Source organism: Euleptes europaea, chromosome 14 (genome assembly GCF_029931775.1).
Source record: "Euleptes europaea isolate rEulEur1 chromosome 14, rEulEur1.hap1, whole genome shotgun sequence".
Taxonomy (NCBI): Eukaryota; Metazoa; Chordata; class Lepidosauria; order Squamata; family Sphaerodactylidae; genus Euleptes; species Euleptes europaea.
Window position 1 is genome coordinate 4,791,083 of NC_079325.1, and position 16,099 is coordinate 4,807,181.

Sequence of the window (16,099 nt, forward strand, 5' to 3'; positions counted from 1 at the left end):
GAAACAGAGGTTAAGGGAGATGTCAGTGCTGCTAGATGCAGAAGTATTTCTTCACGCAATGCATAGTGAAATTGTGGAACTCCCTGCCCCAGGATGTGGTGATGGCTGCCAACTTGGAAGGCTTTAAGAGGGGAATGGACATGTTCATGGAGGAGAGGGCTATTAATGGCTCTGCATGGACTGAGCTGTGGAGTTATTGGTGCCAATCAGATGACCTGGCTCAGCTTCCCCCTGGCAGTCAGTGGCTTTCCAGGCCACTGAGAACTTGTCCTTAAGCTGCCAACTTGGAAGGCTTTAAGAGAGGAGTGGACATGTTCATGGAGGAAAGGGCTATCATGGCTACTAGTCAAAATGGATACTAGTCATGATGCATCCCTATTCTCTCCAGGATCAGAGGAGGTGCTGTGTAACACAGGCAGGATGGTGCTGCTGCAGTCGTCTTGCTTGTGAGCTTCCTGGAGGTACCTGGTTGGCCACTGTGTGAACAGACTGCTGGACTTGATAGACCTTGGTCTGATCCAGCATGGCCTTTCTTATGTTCTTATGTTAGACGCTCTTCTCACAAATCTAAGTTATGCAAGGGAGGGGATTTGTTCTCTGCACATGGTTAGAGGCACACCCTTTATTATTGCTTTGTATGGTCCTGAGGCTGAGCACAGTTTAAGCGGCGATGCTAAACTGTACGGATGGTAGTGAGGGCTTGGCAGCACGCTCTGGTGAGTGCCCCTTCTAGATCTCCAGGGGGTTGAGTCCAAACTCTTTCAACTGGTCTTTATACTCCAGGTGGAGGGATGTAGCTTCCTTCTCCCAGCCGAATTTGGCGGCCTCCAGCTTGGACAGCACAAGGTCTAAGCTGCCCTGAGGAAAAGCAAAGCAAAAGGCAGTGAGGGGAAGGCGGTGTGAATTCTGGGACTGCCTAGCAGGAATGCAACATAATTGAGCGGGTGCAGAATGGCTGTCAGGCCGTAACTTTGCAGAATCTGCTGCTTGATGAATGTCTGTTTGCAAACGGCCCTTGGTTGGTCAAACAATTAATGGTCAAAATGCTGGCTGGCTAGCTTTTAAGTTACACAGGGGTCTTTTGCAGGTATATGCACTGAAAGCAAAACCTAGGTTTGCCAGGTCCCTCTTCGCCACCAGCGTGAGATTTTTGGGGAGGGGTTTGGGGAGGGGCTTCAATGCCTGAGAGTCCAATTGCCAAAGCGGCCATTTTCTCCAGGTGAACTGATCTTTATCAGCTGGAGATCAGTTGTAATAACAGAAGATCTCCAGCTAGTACCCTAGCAAAACCCGTTCTGCAAATAAATTTTTTGAAATGGCTGATTAATCTGACCAGCTTGTATGCGTGAGAAGAAATAGTCTGCCGCTAGGGATCCCAAAGACACATCTAGCTTGTGCTTAAGAGATTTCTCCCTAGATGAAATGGATGATTTCTCCCTGACCTGGGCCAAGAAGGTTTGGTGCAGCACACCAAACGTGTCCTGGAGGCAAATATCAGTCACGTGTGGGAATGAGGGTTTCCTCCTTCCGACGCTTCTGAGGATGAGACCTTGCCAGAGGTCTACTTGAAATCTACCCATCCCCAAACTTACATGCAGGATTTTTTCATATTCTGTTTCCATCTCGTCAATCTTGCGTTGCATCTTAGCGATTGCGTCTTCCTTCTCTTCCTGCATCTTTGCCTTATCAGCTCGGCTTTGCCGCACATCCTCTTGGCAAGCGGCTGCCAAGCAGAAGAGGGGGACATATAATACAAGTGAGGAAGGAAGGAAAGCTGCACACGTGACAGAAAATAAGACAGCACATCAGGGTCAACTCAGGTCATTTGTGCATGGGAGCTTTTCCTGAGGTTTGTTTTTCGCTGGACCCACACTTTCCTGTTGGGAATTTATGCACCAGCAGTCTCCAAGCTTGAAAGAAGTCCCCACCCCTTGAAATGCTGCTTCCTAATTTGCTTACTTGTAGTGCTTGCTGTGAGAGAAAATCCCGCCCCCCCGCAAACCCAATTGCCACATAAAAAAGCATTTTAAGAACAACAACAAAAGGAGCAATCTGAAAGGAAGGGGGAAATCCAAGCCTTGGTTTTAAAATAACTTTCTTTTGCTCAGCAAGAGTCCCGGGGAAGCAGGAAGCATTTGAATCCCCGCCTCGTTACACACTGCTTTGTGATTGGCTGTGAGAGAAGGCAAGCTTCTGGGTCCAGTGCTTTGTCTTCTGCATGGAGATTTCAGCCTGGCTTTGTTCAGGGAAGATGGAAGAGTCGGGTTAACAGAGGAATGGGAAGACCCAGACACTGCGAGGGCCGGGCACGAGGTCATCTCTAATGGATGGAAAACTCATGCATAACTCCAAGGAACAACCAATTCAGACTGGGGGTGAACGGGAGTGAATGTACTCATGTATAAACGACCTCAGAAAGAGAGTTATTCTGAGACTCTAAAGACAAGCTTTTGAGAGACCATGGGGGGCAGACCACTACACCACAGAGAGATGCTTTCCTACTGTCTTTAAAGCAAAGCTGGAATGCTTTAGGCAGTGGGGAAAGGGGATAGCTTCCCAGAGCCCACAACCTTCAGAGACCCACTGTGTATGTAAGAGAGAGGGAGACAAACCCTGAGCATGCAACATATCCATGTACAGGCAATGCAAGTAAATGGGAAGTGGGACCACACATGCTGGCCCCATTTGCGACTGAGCACCCTGGCCCTGCTCATCTGAATATGGACACAGGGCCTACTTGTGTATCACTCCGCTTATAGGGGTTCCCATTCCCCTTCTATGCACATTGGCCCATTCATGAATATCGGGCTCCAGTGATCCTCGGGAAAACATTTTGCCCAGCCCCTCTCCTCCAATCTGAGAGCCGGCTCTGCTTCAAAGTGATACAGAGGGCTGAATTCTGTATGGTATATATCCCAATTACATCCCTAGTAAGCCGGGCCAGAATGTCTCGGTACAAACCAAGGCCGGCGTTGGGGGATAAACCAAATCAATTTGCCATCTCACACATCGACAGCGGGGGTTAACTTTACTTCCTCCTGGCAAATCGGACTCATTCCCTCTTCTGCAACCAAGATAATTGTCTGCTGGACAGAGCCCCTGTGAGTTCTGCAATGGGTAAGCAAAAATTCTGCAATTGGAATAAACGTTATGGTTCATGGTTGACAATTTGACAGTTTTTATAATAAATACTGTTGGGTAAGGATCAGTTATGCGGATATCTTTGATGAATAACAGTTGGTGGTGGCATCAACTGTTAACTGCGTGACGGTGTGTGTAAAAATTACCAAGTTGTTCCTGAAGGCTCTGAGTCTCTGCTTCTAGGCGCTGTATTCGAGTATCAGTCTGATGTTGAAGTTGCTGGAACTGACGGATCATCTCTGGAATATATAAGTCAGGGGAGATGGAATAAGGCTACAAGGCCAGGGACAGGGGGAAGCCGTGACCCCCACATTTCTGCCTTGGGCTGAAAGTCCTAAGAAGGGTTTGTTTTGTGCATCATCAGCGCACCTGGCACTGGAAAGCGTAAGCTAAGAAAACAGACAGGTCCCTGCCCCAAGGAATATGCAACCTAAATTTGACAGCGAAGGGAGGCAATGAAGAGACAGGAAAGAAATGGCAAGCCCTTTTTGTAGAATGAAGAGCTGCATTATTGGCACCGCTGGGATTCCTAGCCTCTTTTTCGAAAGCCACTGTTCTGTATTTCTGAGCCCGGGAGAGTGGGAGAAAGGAAATAACGGGGCTCCTTCGTTCACGCCACCTCTAATCAGGGCTGTCCCAAGACCCTTAGGAGCCCACTGCAGAAAATCCAAAAATGCCCCTTCCTTGTGTGATGGCGACCACAAGGATGCTGCTGCCATTTTAAAGTCATTTAAAAACGCCACATGGCAGCCTCTTCTCTCCCCCACCCAATATCAAAGCAGGCACGGAGGGGCAGCTGGTTCCTTTTGGGATTGACATGGTGTGGGGGAGCAAGAGCACCATGCTGTGGGGCCAACCATGATCAGGACTTTGTGGCATTTTGAGATGGCAGCGGCTTCCTTGGGTTGGCCATAGGGTTGCCAACCTCCAGGTAGTAGCTGGAGATCTCTTGCTATTACAACTGATCTCCGGCTGAGAGAGATCAGTTCACCTGGAGAAACTGGCCGCTTTGGCCATTGGACTCTATGGCATTGAAGTCCCACCCCTCCCCAAACCCTGCCCTCCTCAGGCTCCGCCCCAAAAATCTCCCGCTGGTGGTGAAGAGGGACCTGGCAACCCTAGTTAGCCACGAGGACACCGTCTCGGCTAGTTTGGCCCTCGCCTTCCCTAATGATCAGGTTTGCCTCTTCCTCCAGGAGGAGGGTCTGCCCCCCCCACAAACACACCTTCATAAATATCTTGTTTGTCCCCCTGGGCCTCCTCCAGTTCTTGCTCCAGCTCCGCCAGCCTCCGCTTGAGTCCTTCGCTGTGGGCCATCGCCTGCCGGGCGGCATCCCTGCGGAGAACTGCAGGCCGGGAGATACAAAAATAGCTCGGGGGGAACTTTGTTTATTGGACCAGCACTTGTCGAGACAGAAAACATGACAGCTTCCAAGTTACACAGAACCTTTCATCAGATGGAAGAGAAGGAGAAGAGTTGGTTTTTATATGCTGACTTTCTCTACCACTTAAGGAAGAATCAAACTGGCTTACAATCTCACTCCCTTCCTCTCCCCCCAACAGACCCCCTGTGAGGTAGGTGGGGCTGAGAGAGCTCTAAGAGAGCTGTGACTAGCCCAAGGTCACCCAGCTGGCTTCATGTGGAGGAGTGGGGAAAACAACCCGGTTCCCCAGATTAGAGTCCACCGCTCCAAACTACTACACCACACTGGCTCTCTTTCATATTTACTATAAGGAACTCAAGAGCTACAGTACGTGAACATAAAAAGCTGCATCGTACTCTCTGGCCATTGATCTTCCTAACCCAGTACTACCTACTGACAAGGTCTTTGATAGGGGTTTATTTCTAGTCTCATTACTGGGAAGGTGAAAGACCTCTGCCTGAAAGAGCTGCTGCCAGTCTGAGAGAGATGCTGCCAGTCTGAGTAGGCAATACTCACCTTGAAGAACTAAGGGTCTGATTCAGTATAACGCAACTTCATGTGTGTTCTTGTTTTCCTTTAAGTAAAGATGCCATGGATGAAAGCAGAGGCCTGGTGCATGCAAAGCATGTCCTCCACCACTGAATTGTGTCCTCCCCCCAGGGAACCATTTAAAATCATATCCTGCAGATTAGAATACATGGTCCTCTACCCATTAAAACAGGAGTGTCAGACACATTTGTTACTAGGGCCGGATATGACATAACTGTCACTTGGTCTGGCCAGGCCATTCCTCACCAGCCCAGATTGGGAGTGGGAGTGATGCTTCGGTTGGCAAGCCTGCAGCGAGCTCTCCAGCTCAGATCAGGACTGGGGGGTGGGGGCTGCCTTGGCTGGCTCATGGGCCAGATAAGAGCTCTCAAGAGGCCGAATCCGGCCTGCAGGCCGCATGTTTGACACCCCTGAATCAAAACAATCACCCTTCTGCTGTTCATTAAGGCCTAATGAGTCCAAGCCTGCAGTAGGGTGGCTGGAGAGCTCCTGCTATTTCAACTGATCTCCAGGCGACAGAGATCAGCTGCCCTGGAGAAAATGATCACTTTGGCCATTGGACTCTATAGCCTTGAAGTCCCTCCCCTCTCCAAATCCTGCCCTCCTCAGGCTCCGCCCCCCCAAATCTCCCAGTAATTCCCAACCCAGAGCTGGTAACCCTAACCTGCAGCCCATCTGGGCAGAATCATCTGCATTGACAGGATACCCCGAAGCTCGTAAAGGAGTAAGACAGGGGTACGCATAACACACATGGAGCTGCCTTATATTGAATCAGACCATTGGTCCATCAAGGTCAGTATTGTCTACTCTGACTGGCAGAGGCTCTCCAGGGTCTCAGATTGAGGTCTTTCACATCACCTACTGCCTGGTCCTTTCAACTGGAGATGCCGGGGATTGAACCTGGAACCTTCTGCATGCCAAGTAGATGCTCTACCTCTGAGACATGGCCCCTGCCCTGAGTAGGCGACAATCACTCTGCTTGCTCTTGTCCTTGTGGGTTATGCTTTGTTATGCTGATGAGAAAGGGTTGGGTGGGTTGACAGACACTCCTTTTGAGTGCCTCTATGGCTCAGGAAAGAGCAACCAGACCGTCCTTGCCAATTGGCACAGTACCGGTCTCGAGGGCCCAGCAACCCTTCACCCCCACCCTGATGAAAAGTTTCAAGGCTTGCCCCTCCCTTTAAACCCCTCTTCACTATCCAAATAAAGTTCCCTCACCCAGGTGCTGTTTCAGAGTCTCAACCTCCAGCGTTGTCTTTCTGTATTTTTCTTCATCTGTATGGGGAGAGAGAGAAAATGCGAGAAAGAGATCTGGACTGGGGGCTGATTTGTCCCTGGAATGTGTACACAATTCGGAGGGGGAACTTGGGTTCCAGGGGTTGTCATGCTTGCATAAACTGGCCCTTGGCTTGCGAGAGAAATGCAAGGAACCCAGAGAGAGAGATAAGCAACAGCGGGCTAGCAGAATCCCCAGCCCCACTGCCCAAATTGTAGCTGCCACAGCTGTCTTCTTCTGTTTTCCTCCTTTTTTGCCTTTTCCTTTCCTCGTGGGGCTCATTCTGGTATGTTTTTTGCAGCCTGCAAATTGGAAAGGATGTGAAAGATGGCAGTTGACATGTTTGTTTCGCTCTCCCTAGTTCCCAACAGGTACTCGGCCAACACCTGCTGTTTAATCTGCTACCAGCGGAAAGAGACAGGAGGACATTTACCCAGGGGTACCCTAAACTGCCTCTGCCCATCTCTTGAGCTATTTATAGGAACACAAGAAGGCCCTTTTTGCAGAAGAGCAAACTGGAGAAAAGTACCTGGAAGGAAACTGCCGATGTCTTCAGAGGTCGCTGCCAGTTACCCAGCAGGAAATATTAAACTATTTTTGCAGGAGTGTCGTTCCAAGCAGCCAATCGGCAAAGAGGAGGAATAGATGCCTGGGTTTCCAGGAGCCTATCCCAAGCGGCACAAGGCAGGGATCCTTGCATTGCTAGGCAACAAGCCCCGTTTGCTGCCATGGTTACTGAAGGAAGCTTGGCAGACACCAGCTCTGGAAAAAAGCCTGTGAAGAAACTTTGCATCCAAAAAGAAAGCCTGCAAAAAGAAAGGTTTCTTTCCAAATAATTCCAACAGTTTCCCCCACAGACTTGAATCAAAGAGGTTGCATCAGTGTTTGGCTCTCATGGCCCTTTCTTACATGCCTGGGGAAATGCCGATCGCCACTTTGGAGTCAGGAAGCAATTTTCCTCCAGGCCAGTTTGGCCAGGGATCCTGAACGGTTTGTTTTCTTTTTTGCCAACTTCTGGGCATGGAGCATGGGTCACTGGGGGTGTGGGAGGGGAGGTAGTTGTGAATTTCCTGCATTGTGCAGGGGGTTGGACTAGATGACCCTGGAGGTCCCTTCCAATTCTGTGATTCAAATGGCTGCAGAATTCTCTCATTTGCAGAAGTTGTTACAACAAGCCCCCCTTTGGGAGGAAAGTGTGTCTTCCTCCCCAAGTGAAACAGTTCAAATGACATGTTGCCACATGCATGCTGTTTATCCTTCCTTCCTCCCTATCCCTCCTCGTCTTATCTGACATAATGCTGAAATTTGCAGCTTGGAGCACAAATCTGGGGAGTTGTTTTTTGGAGGGGGGGGGGAAACTACTCCCCAGATTGCACTGTATTTTTGAAAGCATAATTGTGGGCTTCCTAGAGGCACCTGGTTGGCCAGTGTGTGAACAGACTGCTGGACTTGATGGGCCTTGGCCTGATCCAGAAGGGCCTTTCTTATGTTCTTATGAGGTTCTTCCGGCTGCAGCTGCTTTTCTCCTTCACAGCTACTGTACCTCAGCTTCCCTGTCCACATAGCCAGCTGTAGAGACCACAGCTAGTACGTGAGAAATAGCAATCGGGATGCTGTTATGCAAAGGACAGGGCATCTCTGTGGCTGCTGGGGAAAAGAAAGTGTAGAGCTCCTGCTAGGATTTTTTGTGTATCTCTAGGCAGAGAGGTTGGGGCAGAGAGGGCAGGAGTGCCTTTGATAAGAGGGTCTCCCACTTAAGGCATGTCCATTAGGCCATCTTTGCTCCGAGTCTTGCAGAAGGACTCCTAATATGTCCATATGCTGTCCAATGCTGACCTCTGACTCTGAGGAAGTTACACCGGCCTGCAGCAAAAAACCAGGCCCCACCACTGAAACCTGTGGGAATGAGTCAGGCTGGCTCCCCGCCACAGAACCTCCTTACTCTGCTTGCCCCAGTCCCTCCATTGGGACTCCTGTGGGCTTAGAGGAGTGTAGTTGCCACGGTTACTCAATGAATTATTTCAAAACAAAAAGCTACCCACCCCCTTCTCCTTTTCAGTTTCCCTATTCAGGGAAATTTCTTTAGCTTCCTTGCCTGCATGGTGGCAGGTCTCTTTTTTATTTTTGTCAGTTCCACTTTTATTTTCAGGCCTTTCTGCGCCTGTTGCAGTAATAAGGGAACATTCTTGAGCATCCCAGATTGCAAAAGAATACATCTGCCCATGCAACTCGATGCCAGGACAAGGAGTTCCAGACCCTCCCCACCAACTCTTTTCTTTGCACCCCTGCCCACTTCTAGCAACGATGCCCCCCCCCCTTCAGTGCTTGGCATTCACCGCTCCCAAAGGCTACGGCTACTTGCAGCTTCCTTGGTTTTGCCACAGTGCCTCTTTCAAAATGCAAGCAGCAGCGCTTGCCAATAGGGACAACTTGATATTTGCATATGCATATACGACAATCCGTGGAGCGCCTTTGCGATGAGCCTTTTGCCCTTTCTCTAGAATAGAGTTCTACCCAGGCTTGCCCCAAACTGTCATGGCCACTGTGGCTGCCTTTCGCCACAATGCGCATGCTTGAGCTCGGCTCCCTCTGGGAGCATGCGCAGCAGGCCAACACGCTGCCCAGCACAGCTAACATGAAGAATTAAAGGAGGAAAAAGGACCAGGGGCGTGGCTATGCTAATGAGAAACCGGCTGGGCGGGGCTTTCTCTTTCTAAGCGAGAGGCTGCTTTTCTTCCTCCCTCAAAGGTTGACAGGCGGGAGCGCGCCTGCGCAACCCTCTTCCCCCATCCAGGCTACCATAGGCGGCGAGGGGAGGGGGGAGAAATAATTTATGCACGCACCCCAAATACGCCAACCAATCCCAGCCGAGCGTGCCGCCTTTTAAAGCCGCCCGTCGGCCGCGCGCGCCTTCGCGCGCTCTCCCGCTCCCCGTCCTTTTCCTCTCCTCGGGCCGAGGGGCCAATGGGAACGCACCTCCCCTCAGGGAGGCCGGCGAGAGCGCGGCCAATCAGAGCGCGTTTCCTCTCCGGGGGGGGGGAAGCCGAGAGCCGCGCGGAGGAGGGCGCCGCCCCTTTCCCCCGCCTCCCCGCCCCTTCCCCCCTTGCCCAGCCAATCGCGACCCTCCGCGGAGGGAGGCTCGCGCGGTCCTGTCACGCGCGGGCGCGCGCCTGCCGCCCCCCTCCCCTCTCCTCCGGCGCGCCCCCGTGGAGCCGCCTCGGCCGCCGCCGCCTCCTCTCGTCAGTCGCTCGGCGAGCCGGCGAAGGAGCGGCCCGGCCTGGCGGAAGGGACACGCCTGGGCTCCCCGCCGCCGCCGCCGCCTCCGGGCCCCCGCCACGGGCCCCGCCGCCCCCCATGTCGGCCCCGCTGAAGAAGGGCCCCGGCGGGCTGATCGGCCTCATGAAGGATGCCTTCCAGCCCCACCACCACCACCTCGGCCCCCACCAGCCCGGCGCCGTCGACAAGAAGATGGTCGACAAGTGCTTCAAGCTCATGGACAAGGTGGGGGGGGGGGCTGTGGGCCGGGAGGCGGTTGAGAGGAGCCCCCCCCTACCACCACCACCTCAATGGGGGGAAGGAAGGGAGGGAGGAGGCGTTGTTGAGGGGGGGGGCTGAGAATTAATAACCACAACATGGAGCCAGACCGTGGGGGCGAGGCTAGGGGCTCCGGGCCGTGCAGGGAGGGGTCCATAGGCTGAGGGGGGGCTGGGCGTCGCGGCCAAGGGTCTGGGAAGGCAGGAGGGAAGCGGAAGTGGGGGGACGGGGGGGGTGGCCCTGGGCTAGGACTGCCGGGGACGTATTTTTTTTGGGGGGGGGGTGATGATCAGGGGACTGGAGCAACTGCCCTGTGGGGAGCGGTTAGGACGCTTAGGGCTGTTTAGCCTGGAAAGAAGGCGGTTCAGGGGAGACCTCTGTAAAATTATGCATGGCGATATGGAGAGAAGGGGACAGGGAGAAGCTTTTCTCCCTCTCTCATAATACTAGGGGTCATGGGCTGAAGCTGGAGGGTGAGAGATTCAAAACAGATGAAAGGAAGTATTTCTTCACGCAACGCATAGTGAAATTGTGGAACTCCCTGCCCCAGGATGTGGTGAAGGCTGCCAACTTGGGAGGCTTGAAGAGGGGAGCCGACATGTTCATGGAGGAGAAGGTTATCCGTGGGTACTAGTCATGATGCATACCTATTCTCTCCAGGATCAGAGGAGCAGGCCTATTCTCTTGGGTGCTGTGGAACACAGGCAGGATAATGCTGCTACAGTTGTCTTGTTTGTGGGCTTCCTAGAGGCACCTGGTTGGCCCCTGTGTGACTCGATGGGCCTTGGTCTGATCCAGCATGGCCTTTCTTATGTTCTTACGGTATTGGGAGGGGCAGAGTTGGTGACCAGGCCTGCTTGTAATGATAGGGCTCTTTGGGATGGGGAGGAAAAGCGATGACTAAAACGGTGAGGGGGGGGGACAGGAATTAGGCTGGATGCTTTGACAAAATCCTGCTGCTGGGGATCTATTTACTAAAACATTTATATCCTGCTTTTCCTCCTGGTTCAAGGTGGCTTGCGATAATAGTTCAAACATCCCCAGTTAAGGCCAAAGGTGGAATCATCAAGTTGGAAGGGGCCATATTGGCCATCTAGCCCAACCCCCTGCTCAATGCAGGATCAGCCTAAATATAGCAAGATAATATATAGATAATATAGCAAGCACCAAATCCCTCCTCCCCTTTAAAAGGACGGAGAAGGTGGGTGAATGGATGAATGAAGACAATATTATTAATATTGTGTATTAATATGACAGTTATCAGCATTAATACCACTCCCCCCCTCCGGAAAATGTTCTGGAGTGCCGGTGACGTACACCATTGATAAACACTATCAGAGAAGGGTAAGTGTGGGTGGAGGCTTTCTGAAATTATTTGAAAAGGCTTAGATGGTTTAAAAATGTTTTGAAGGGTAAGGGTCATTGTTGGTTTCTCGCCACCTTAAGCAAATGGAGCCTCTGAGTGCAGAGGCAGAATGCTTCTGGTAGTCCAGTGTTGAGGAGCAGTTGGCAGGACAGAGGGCACGGCTTATGGGCTCCTCTGGGCCCTCTATCTGGCCACTGTTGGGAGCATGATGCTTATCTAGCACCACTACTCTTACATTCTTGAGACTGAGGCAGGCAGGGTAATCTTGGCTGGGATATGTGAGAGGACGAGGTGGAAAGAGTTTGGGAAGGGGCTGGACAGTAAGGAGTGGGGAAGAGGTGTGTTGACTTGATGGACACAGATATTCAGTATGCTACGGGAAATGAAGTGTATCAGTTGCCACTCTGGAAGGTGTTTGAGATGATCTCCAATGTATTCATATACTACGAAGGGGAGGGGCTGTGGCTCAGCTTGTAGAGCATCTGCTTGGCATGCAAAAGCTCCCAGGTTCAATCCCTGGCATCTCCAGTTAAAGGGACTAGGCAAGTAGGTGATGTGAGAGCCTGGAGAGCCGCTGCCAGTCTGAGTAGACAATACTGACTTCGTTGAACCAACGGTCTGATTCAGTATAAGGCAGCTTCAGGTGTTCATGTGTGTGTACCATCAGCATAGGTTGGTGCTATACATCTATGCCAAGTAAAAGATGGGTCTCTGCCCTGCAGAGCTTGCACTTATTGTATTTATTTATTTACTTCATTTTTTTACCCCATCTTTCTCGCCAATAGGGACTAAAGCTATTGACATCATTTTCCTTTTCTGCATTTTGTCCTCACAACAAGCCTGTGAAGTAGGTCAGGCTGTCAGTGTGTGGCTGAACCATGGTTGCCCAGCAAGCTTCCATAGTGGAGTGGGGATTTGAACCTGAGTCTTTCACATCCTAGTCCAACACTAACCACTACACATGCTGGATCTCAAGTTGGGGTGGGGGACATAGGCAAGCAAAGAGAATACGGCGTGAATACATACAAGTGAACTTAGAGGGTTGATGGGGGCAGGGACTGAATTGGGCAGTCTGGGGGGCAGTCATGGGGAGGCAGATGTCATGGAAAGGTACCCAGGGACTGAGCTAAGTAGCGACTAGAAGTTGGGGTGAATATAAGCTGTTGGGAAGACAGGGTGGGTCAAGACTGGTTAAGGAGGTGGGGGTTTGAGGGAGGGCCTGCTTTGGATTGGAATCTGCAAGACTAATAGGGCTGGCGGTGTGTGGGGTTGATCGCCTTGGTCTGGGCAAGAACTTGAAGACAGTGTGTTTGTCAGTTTTGGAAGGGGAAGAAGTGGGAAGATGGTTTCTTGATCAGGGAGAGCAAAATAATAGTAAATTCCGTAATGATGAAGTGGGACAACTCTTGGAGTACTTCAGATTCAAGTACCTTAGCATCTTTATTATCACGTTACCAAATAGTAAAAAGTGGAGAGGCAGGCTGTCACTGGTATAATCAACCATCACAATCTGGAGGTTGAAACAAAGCTCATAAGCATGTTTGTATTTGCTGAGATATTTGAGAGAGAGTGACATGGGGAGACAAAAATGGAGACGGTCCTAAAAATAGGGTAGGTGGTGGGTGGTGGAGGAGGAGGCAGGTGGAATTAGAGGGACTGGTAACCATGGTGCTGATCTTATTGGATATTAAAGGGAATTGAACAGTAGGAGACTTTGGAAAATGCTGCTTAGAATTATATTTGTAGGAATGAAGGGCAGTGGCAGGAAAAGTGGGACTACCTGTGTAGGTTCTTTGGCGGTGTGTTCCAGCAAGAGCTGTTCTTGCTGTTTTGCTCTTTTTTTTATGAATGTGAAGCCCAAACTCAATGTCTGGCTGGAAGTTGTTTGCAGTGATACCATGGCTTGGAGTACAACTTTGTTACCTTGGATGTTTTCATAATCCTACCTGACAAACATGGATATGTGATACAAGCTAAAGGAAAGTGGAGCCTCAGGATTGTACAGTACTTGGATCAGTTTGCATTCTTCAGCCTTCCAGTCCAAAAGATGGATTCACTGCATGCTTTCTCCATTGAAGCTTCAGTTAATGACTAACTCTGAACTTCAGATGTCGGTGTAGATGAATTGATAGATTGACCCAATGCATCACTCAGTGTTGGTAGATGGAGAACAGAGATTAAAAATAACGTTAAATATATCTTGTAACGAGATAAATGCGATATACTAATTTGAGACTTCCTAGATAGCTGAAAAAGCCAATGATGCTTTTATGTTTAATGTCATGAAGATATAAGACTGACTCATAAGTTAGTATGGTACTCTGTCTCGGGCAGTAAAATAAAAAGTTAGTGGTACTACACTTGCTTCCTTTTAAGAGGACATGGAACCCTGTTATGGAAACATCTGAAACCCCACAAAGTAGTAAGGCATTATTTTACAGCTTGCTTGAGTACATGGGTGAGTGGGACAATCAGATTTATATGGGATTGAGGTAGCTGAATTTAGAAATATCTCAGTGCTGGGTAATCGCGAAAGATAGAAACAGTGGTGGTGTACTTGAGCACTTCCTGTAAATGTTCCTGTTATGTATCATCACTTATTTTTTCCTTCAGGAAAATAACGACATGCATTGCTACATACACACACCATCTTGCTGTTCTTGAAGCTTACGCTCACCATCTCTTCTTCCTCTTTTTTAGCAGCTATATATAGTTTTGCTTTGCTCAGTTAATGTATTTCTTTGGAACTAGAAAGGGAAGTAAACAGTACATAACACTTTCAGGCCATATGAGATCAAGAGGCCATCTAGAAAGCTCTAAAACAGGAGTGGTGATAAGTGTCAGATGCACTCTTCTAGGATTATGAGAGAATGTCACCCATAACCTTAAAATGGCAAGATGATCTGAGATGTTCATAAAATAATAATAAATGGCAGTGGTTTTCAAATAAATGGTATGGTATATAATCCAGCATCATGTATTACTCTGTGTGATGTACCATCTGAATCTGTGCATGTTTGCTTGAATCTATCCCATAGTGTTCAGTGGGACTTACTGCCAAGCAAGTGTGCATAGGATTTGCTGCCTTAGTTACATGGATTTCAGGCTTTCTTAAAGTCTCATGTGCTGGTGGGAAGTGGTGTGTGTTCCCATTGTTTCAGGATTTTTCACCTCACGGAAGCAGTTGTGCATATACATTATATTGGACATACCCATGTTTGCTTACTTAAACTAGGAAAGAGGAATTTGTTCAGCAGGCAGAATGATCACCACCACAGTTGCTTTGCATTGCTTAATAAAAAATGGGAAGTGTGACTGGCAGGTTGACAATTCCCTTGCTAGCTGACTTCTTTTCCATCAAGCTGAAATGACCAAGAGATTTTGCCGTTAATCCAAATATGGCACACTGCTGTCAAATTTCAAGATTGTCTCTATAAACACAAAGGAGTAGGTACTGAAGCATTTCACATGTTAATGAAAAGTACCTCTTTGGCCCTAAGACCACTAGCAGTTACGAAGGAAACAGCAAAAAGGGTACAGAAAAATGGTCATGTTTATACCATAAATAAACTTTGGTCTGGTTTCAATCTAGTTCCACTGCTGTGGCTTTTTCAAGAGAGCCTGGGAATTGTAGTTCTGTCAGAGCAAAGACAATTCTATTAGCGTCCTAGGGCGAAAACGCATGGTCGTTTTATCCTCCTTTAATCCCTGTTTTAGCCAGGATCGAACGCACATTAGGCGAAACGCATGCGTTCGATCCTGGCTGAATCCTGGCTGAAACAGGGATTAAAGGAGGATAAAGTGACCATGCGTTTTCGCCCCTAGTCTCCTCACCTAATTATAATCCCAATGGTACATTGGCGGGATGGCATGACAGAGGGCTGGGACCTGACTTGGAATCTGAACAACTAGATGCGAGGGCTATGCTTGAACTCCCAACTTAGGTTTCTTAGCTGAGTGTTTGTGTGCCAACCCATCACTTTAATGATCTCCAATAGGGTTATGTTCCCCTTCTTTACCATTTGTATTTGTGTGTAGTGCTTGGACCATTGAGGCAACACGCTGTTCTGTAGGTCGTTTTTGCTTTCTTGGAGGGTCTCTGAGCTCAGAGGATGTTGCCGGCCTATGCCCCCCACCCACTTCTTTGATCTGCATATGTTCAAACCTGCAGCAAACATTAGCGGTTGTTTTTGCCCTAATTTTACACTTGGGGAATTATTCCCTGCCTTCCCCTTAGTTGCAATTTGTGCTCCAGGACATTTTATAATCCATTGACCAACTTCCTGGGCTCCTTAAAGATTGAGCATGTTGTTAAAAAGACCTAAGGCTGCACTCTGAACCACTTGCCATGGAAACTAGCTCTCATCTGTATCTATGAAACTTGGAAGTAAACATATTTAGGTTTAAAGTTTTAACACGTTTGTATATTGTGTACTATTTCTTCTATAATAATTCAGGGTTCTTACTTTGGCCTTAAGAAATTATGTATGGATATTTTTGAACTCTACCTTCATGTTCTTGTCCTTGTGTGATGTTAGGGGTCTGAGCAAATTGTTCTGACACAATTGAGAAGTCATTTGCGTTAACATGACATGTTTGTAAGTGGTCTGGGATATGTTTGCTGAAAAAATGCTTGCTTGTATTAGTGTGTCTCACTATGGGTGTAACACGCTCTAGACCACAAGCTCTCTTTGCTTATGAAACTTGGTGAAGTGCCATGTGGGCTTATGAGCTGTATCAGTTAAAAAACCAATTCTTATGTCTGTGGATCAGTCCATATGCATGCAGTACCTGCACACTGGAGCTCTT

At 49.2% G+C, this 16,099-nt stretch overlaps 2 protein-coding genes across 2 annotated transcripts in view; one reads left to right on the forward strand and one right to left on the reverse strand.

Annotated features, from left to right (window-relative positions):
• Window positions 1-729: 729 nt before the first annotated feature.
• On the reverse strand, window positions 730-9,746 carry CCDC153 (coiled-coil domain containing 153). Its single transcript, XM_056860853.1, has 6 exons — window positions 9,551-9,746; window positions 6,333-6,389; window positions 4,368-4,487; window positions 3,288-3,380; window positions 1,593-1,723; window positions 730-858 (listed from the first exon to the last, which is right to left on the reverse strand). The coding sequence occupies exons 1-6, from the start codon at window positions 9,744-9,746 to the stop codon at window positions 730-732; spliced, it is 726 nt and encodes a 241-aa protein (XP_056716831.1).
• CBL (Cbl proto-oncogene) overlaps window positions 9,745-16,099 on the forward strand; it is a 56,528-nt gene continuing 50,173 nt past the window's right edge. Inside the window, exon 1 of the mRNA XM_056860721.1 lies at window positions 9,745-9,891. Coding sequence (XP_056716699.1) covers window positions 9,745-9,891 — 147 coding nt within the window. The remainder of the gene's footprint in view (window positions 9,892-16,099) is intronic.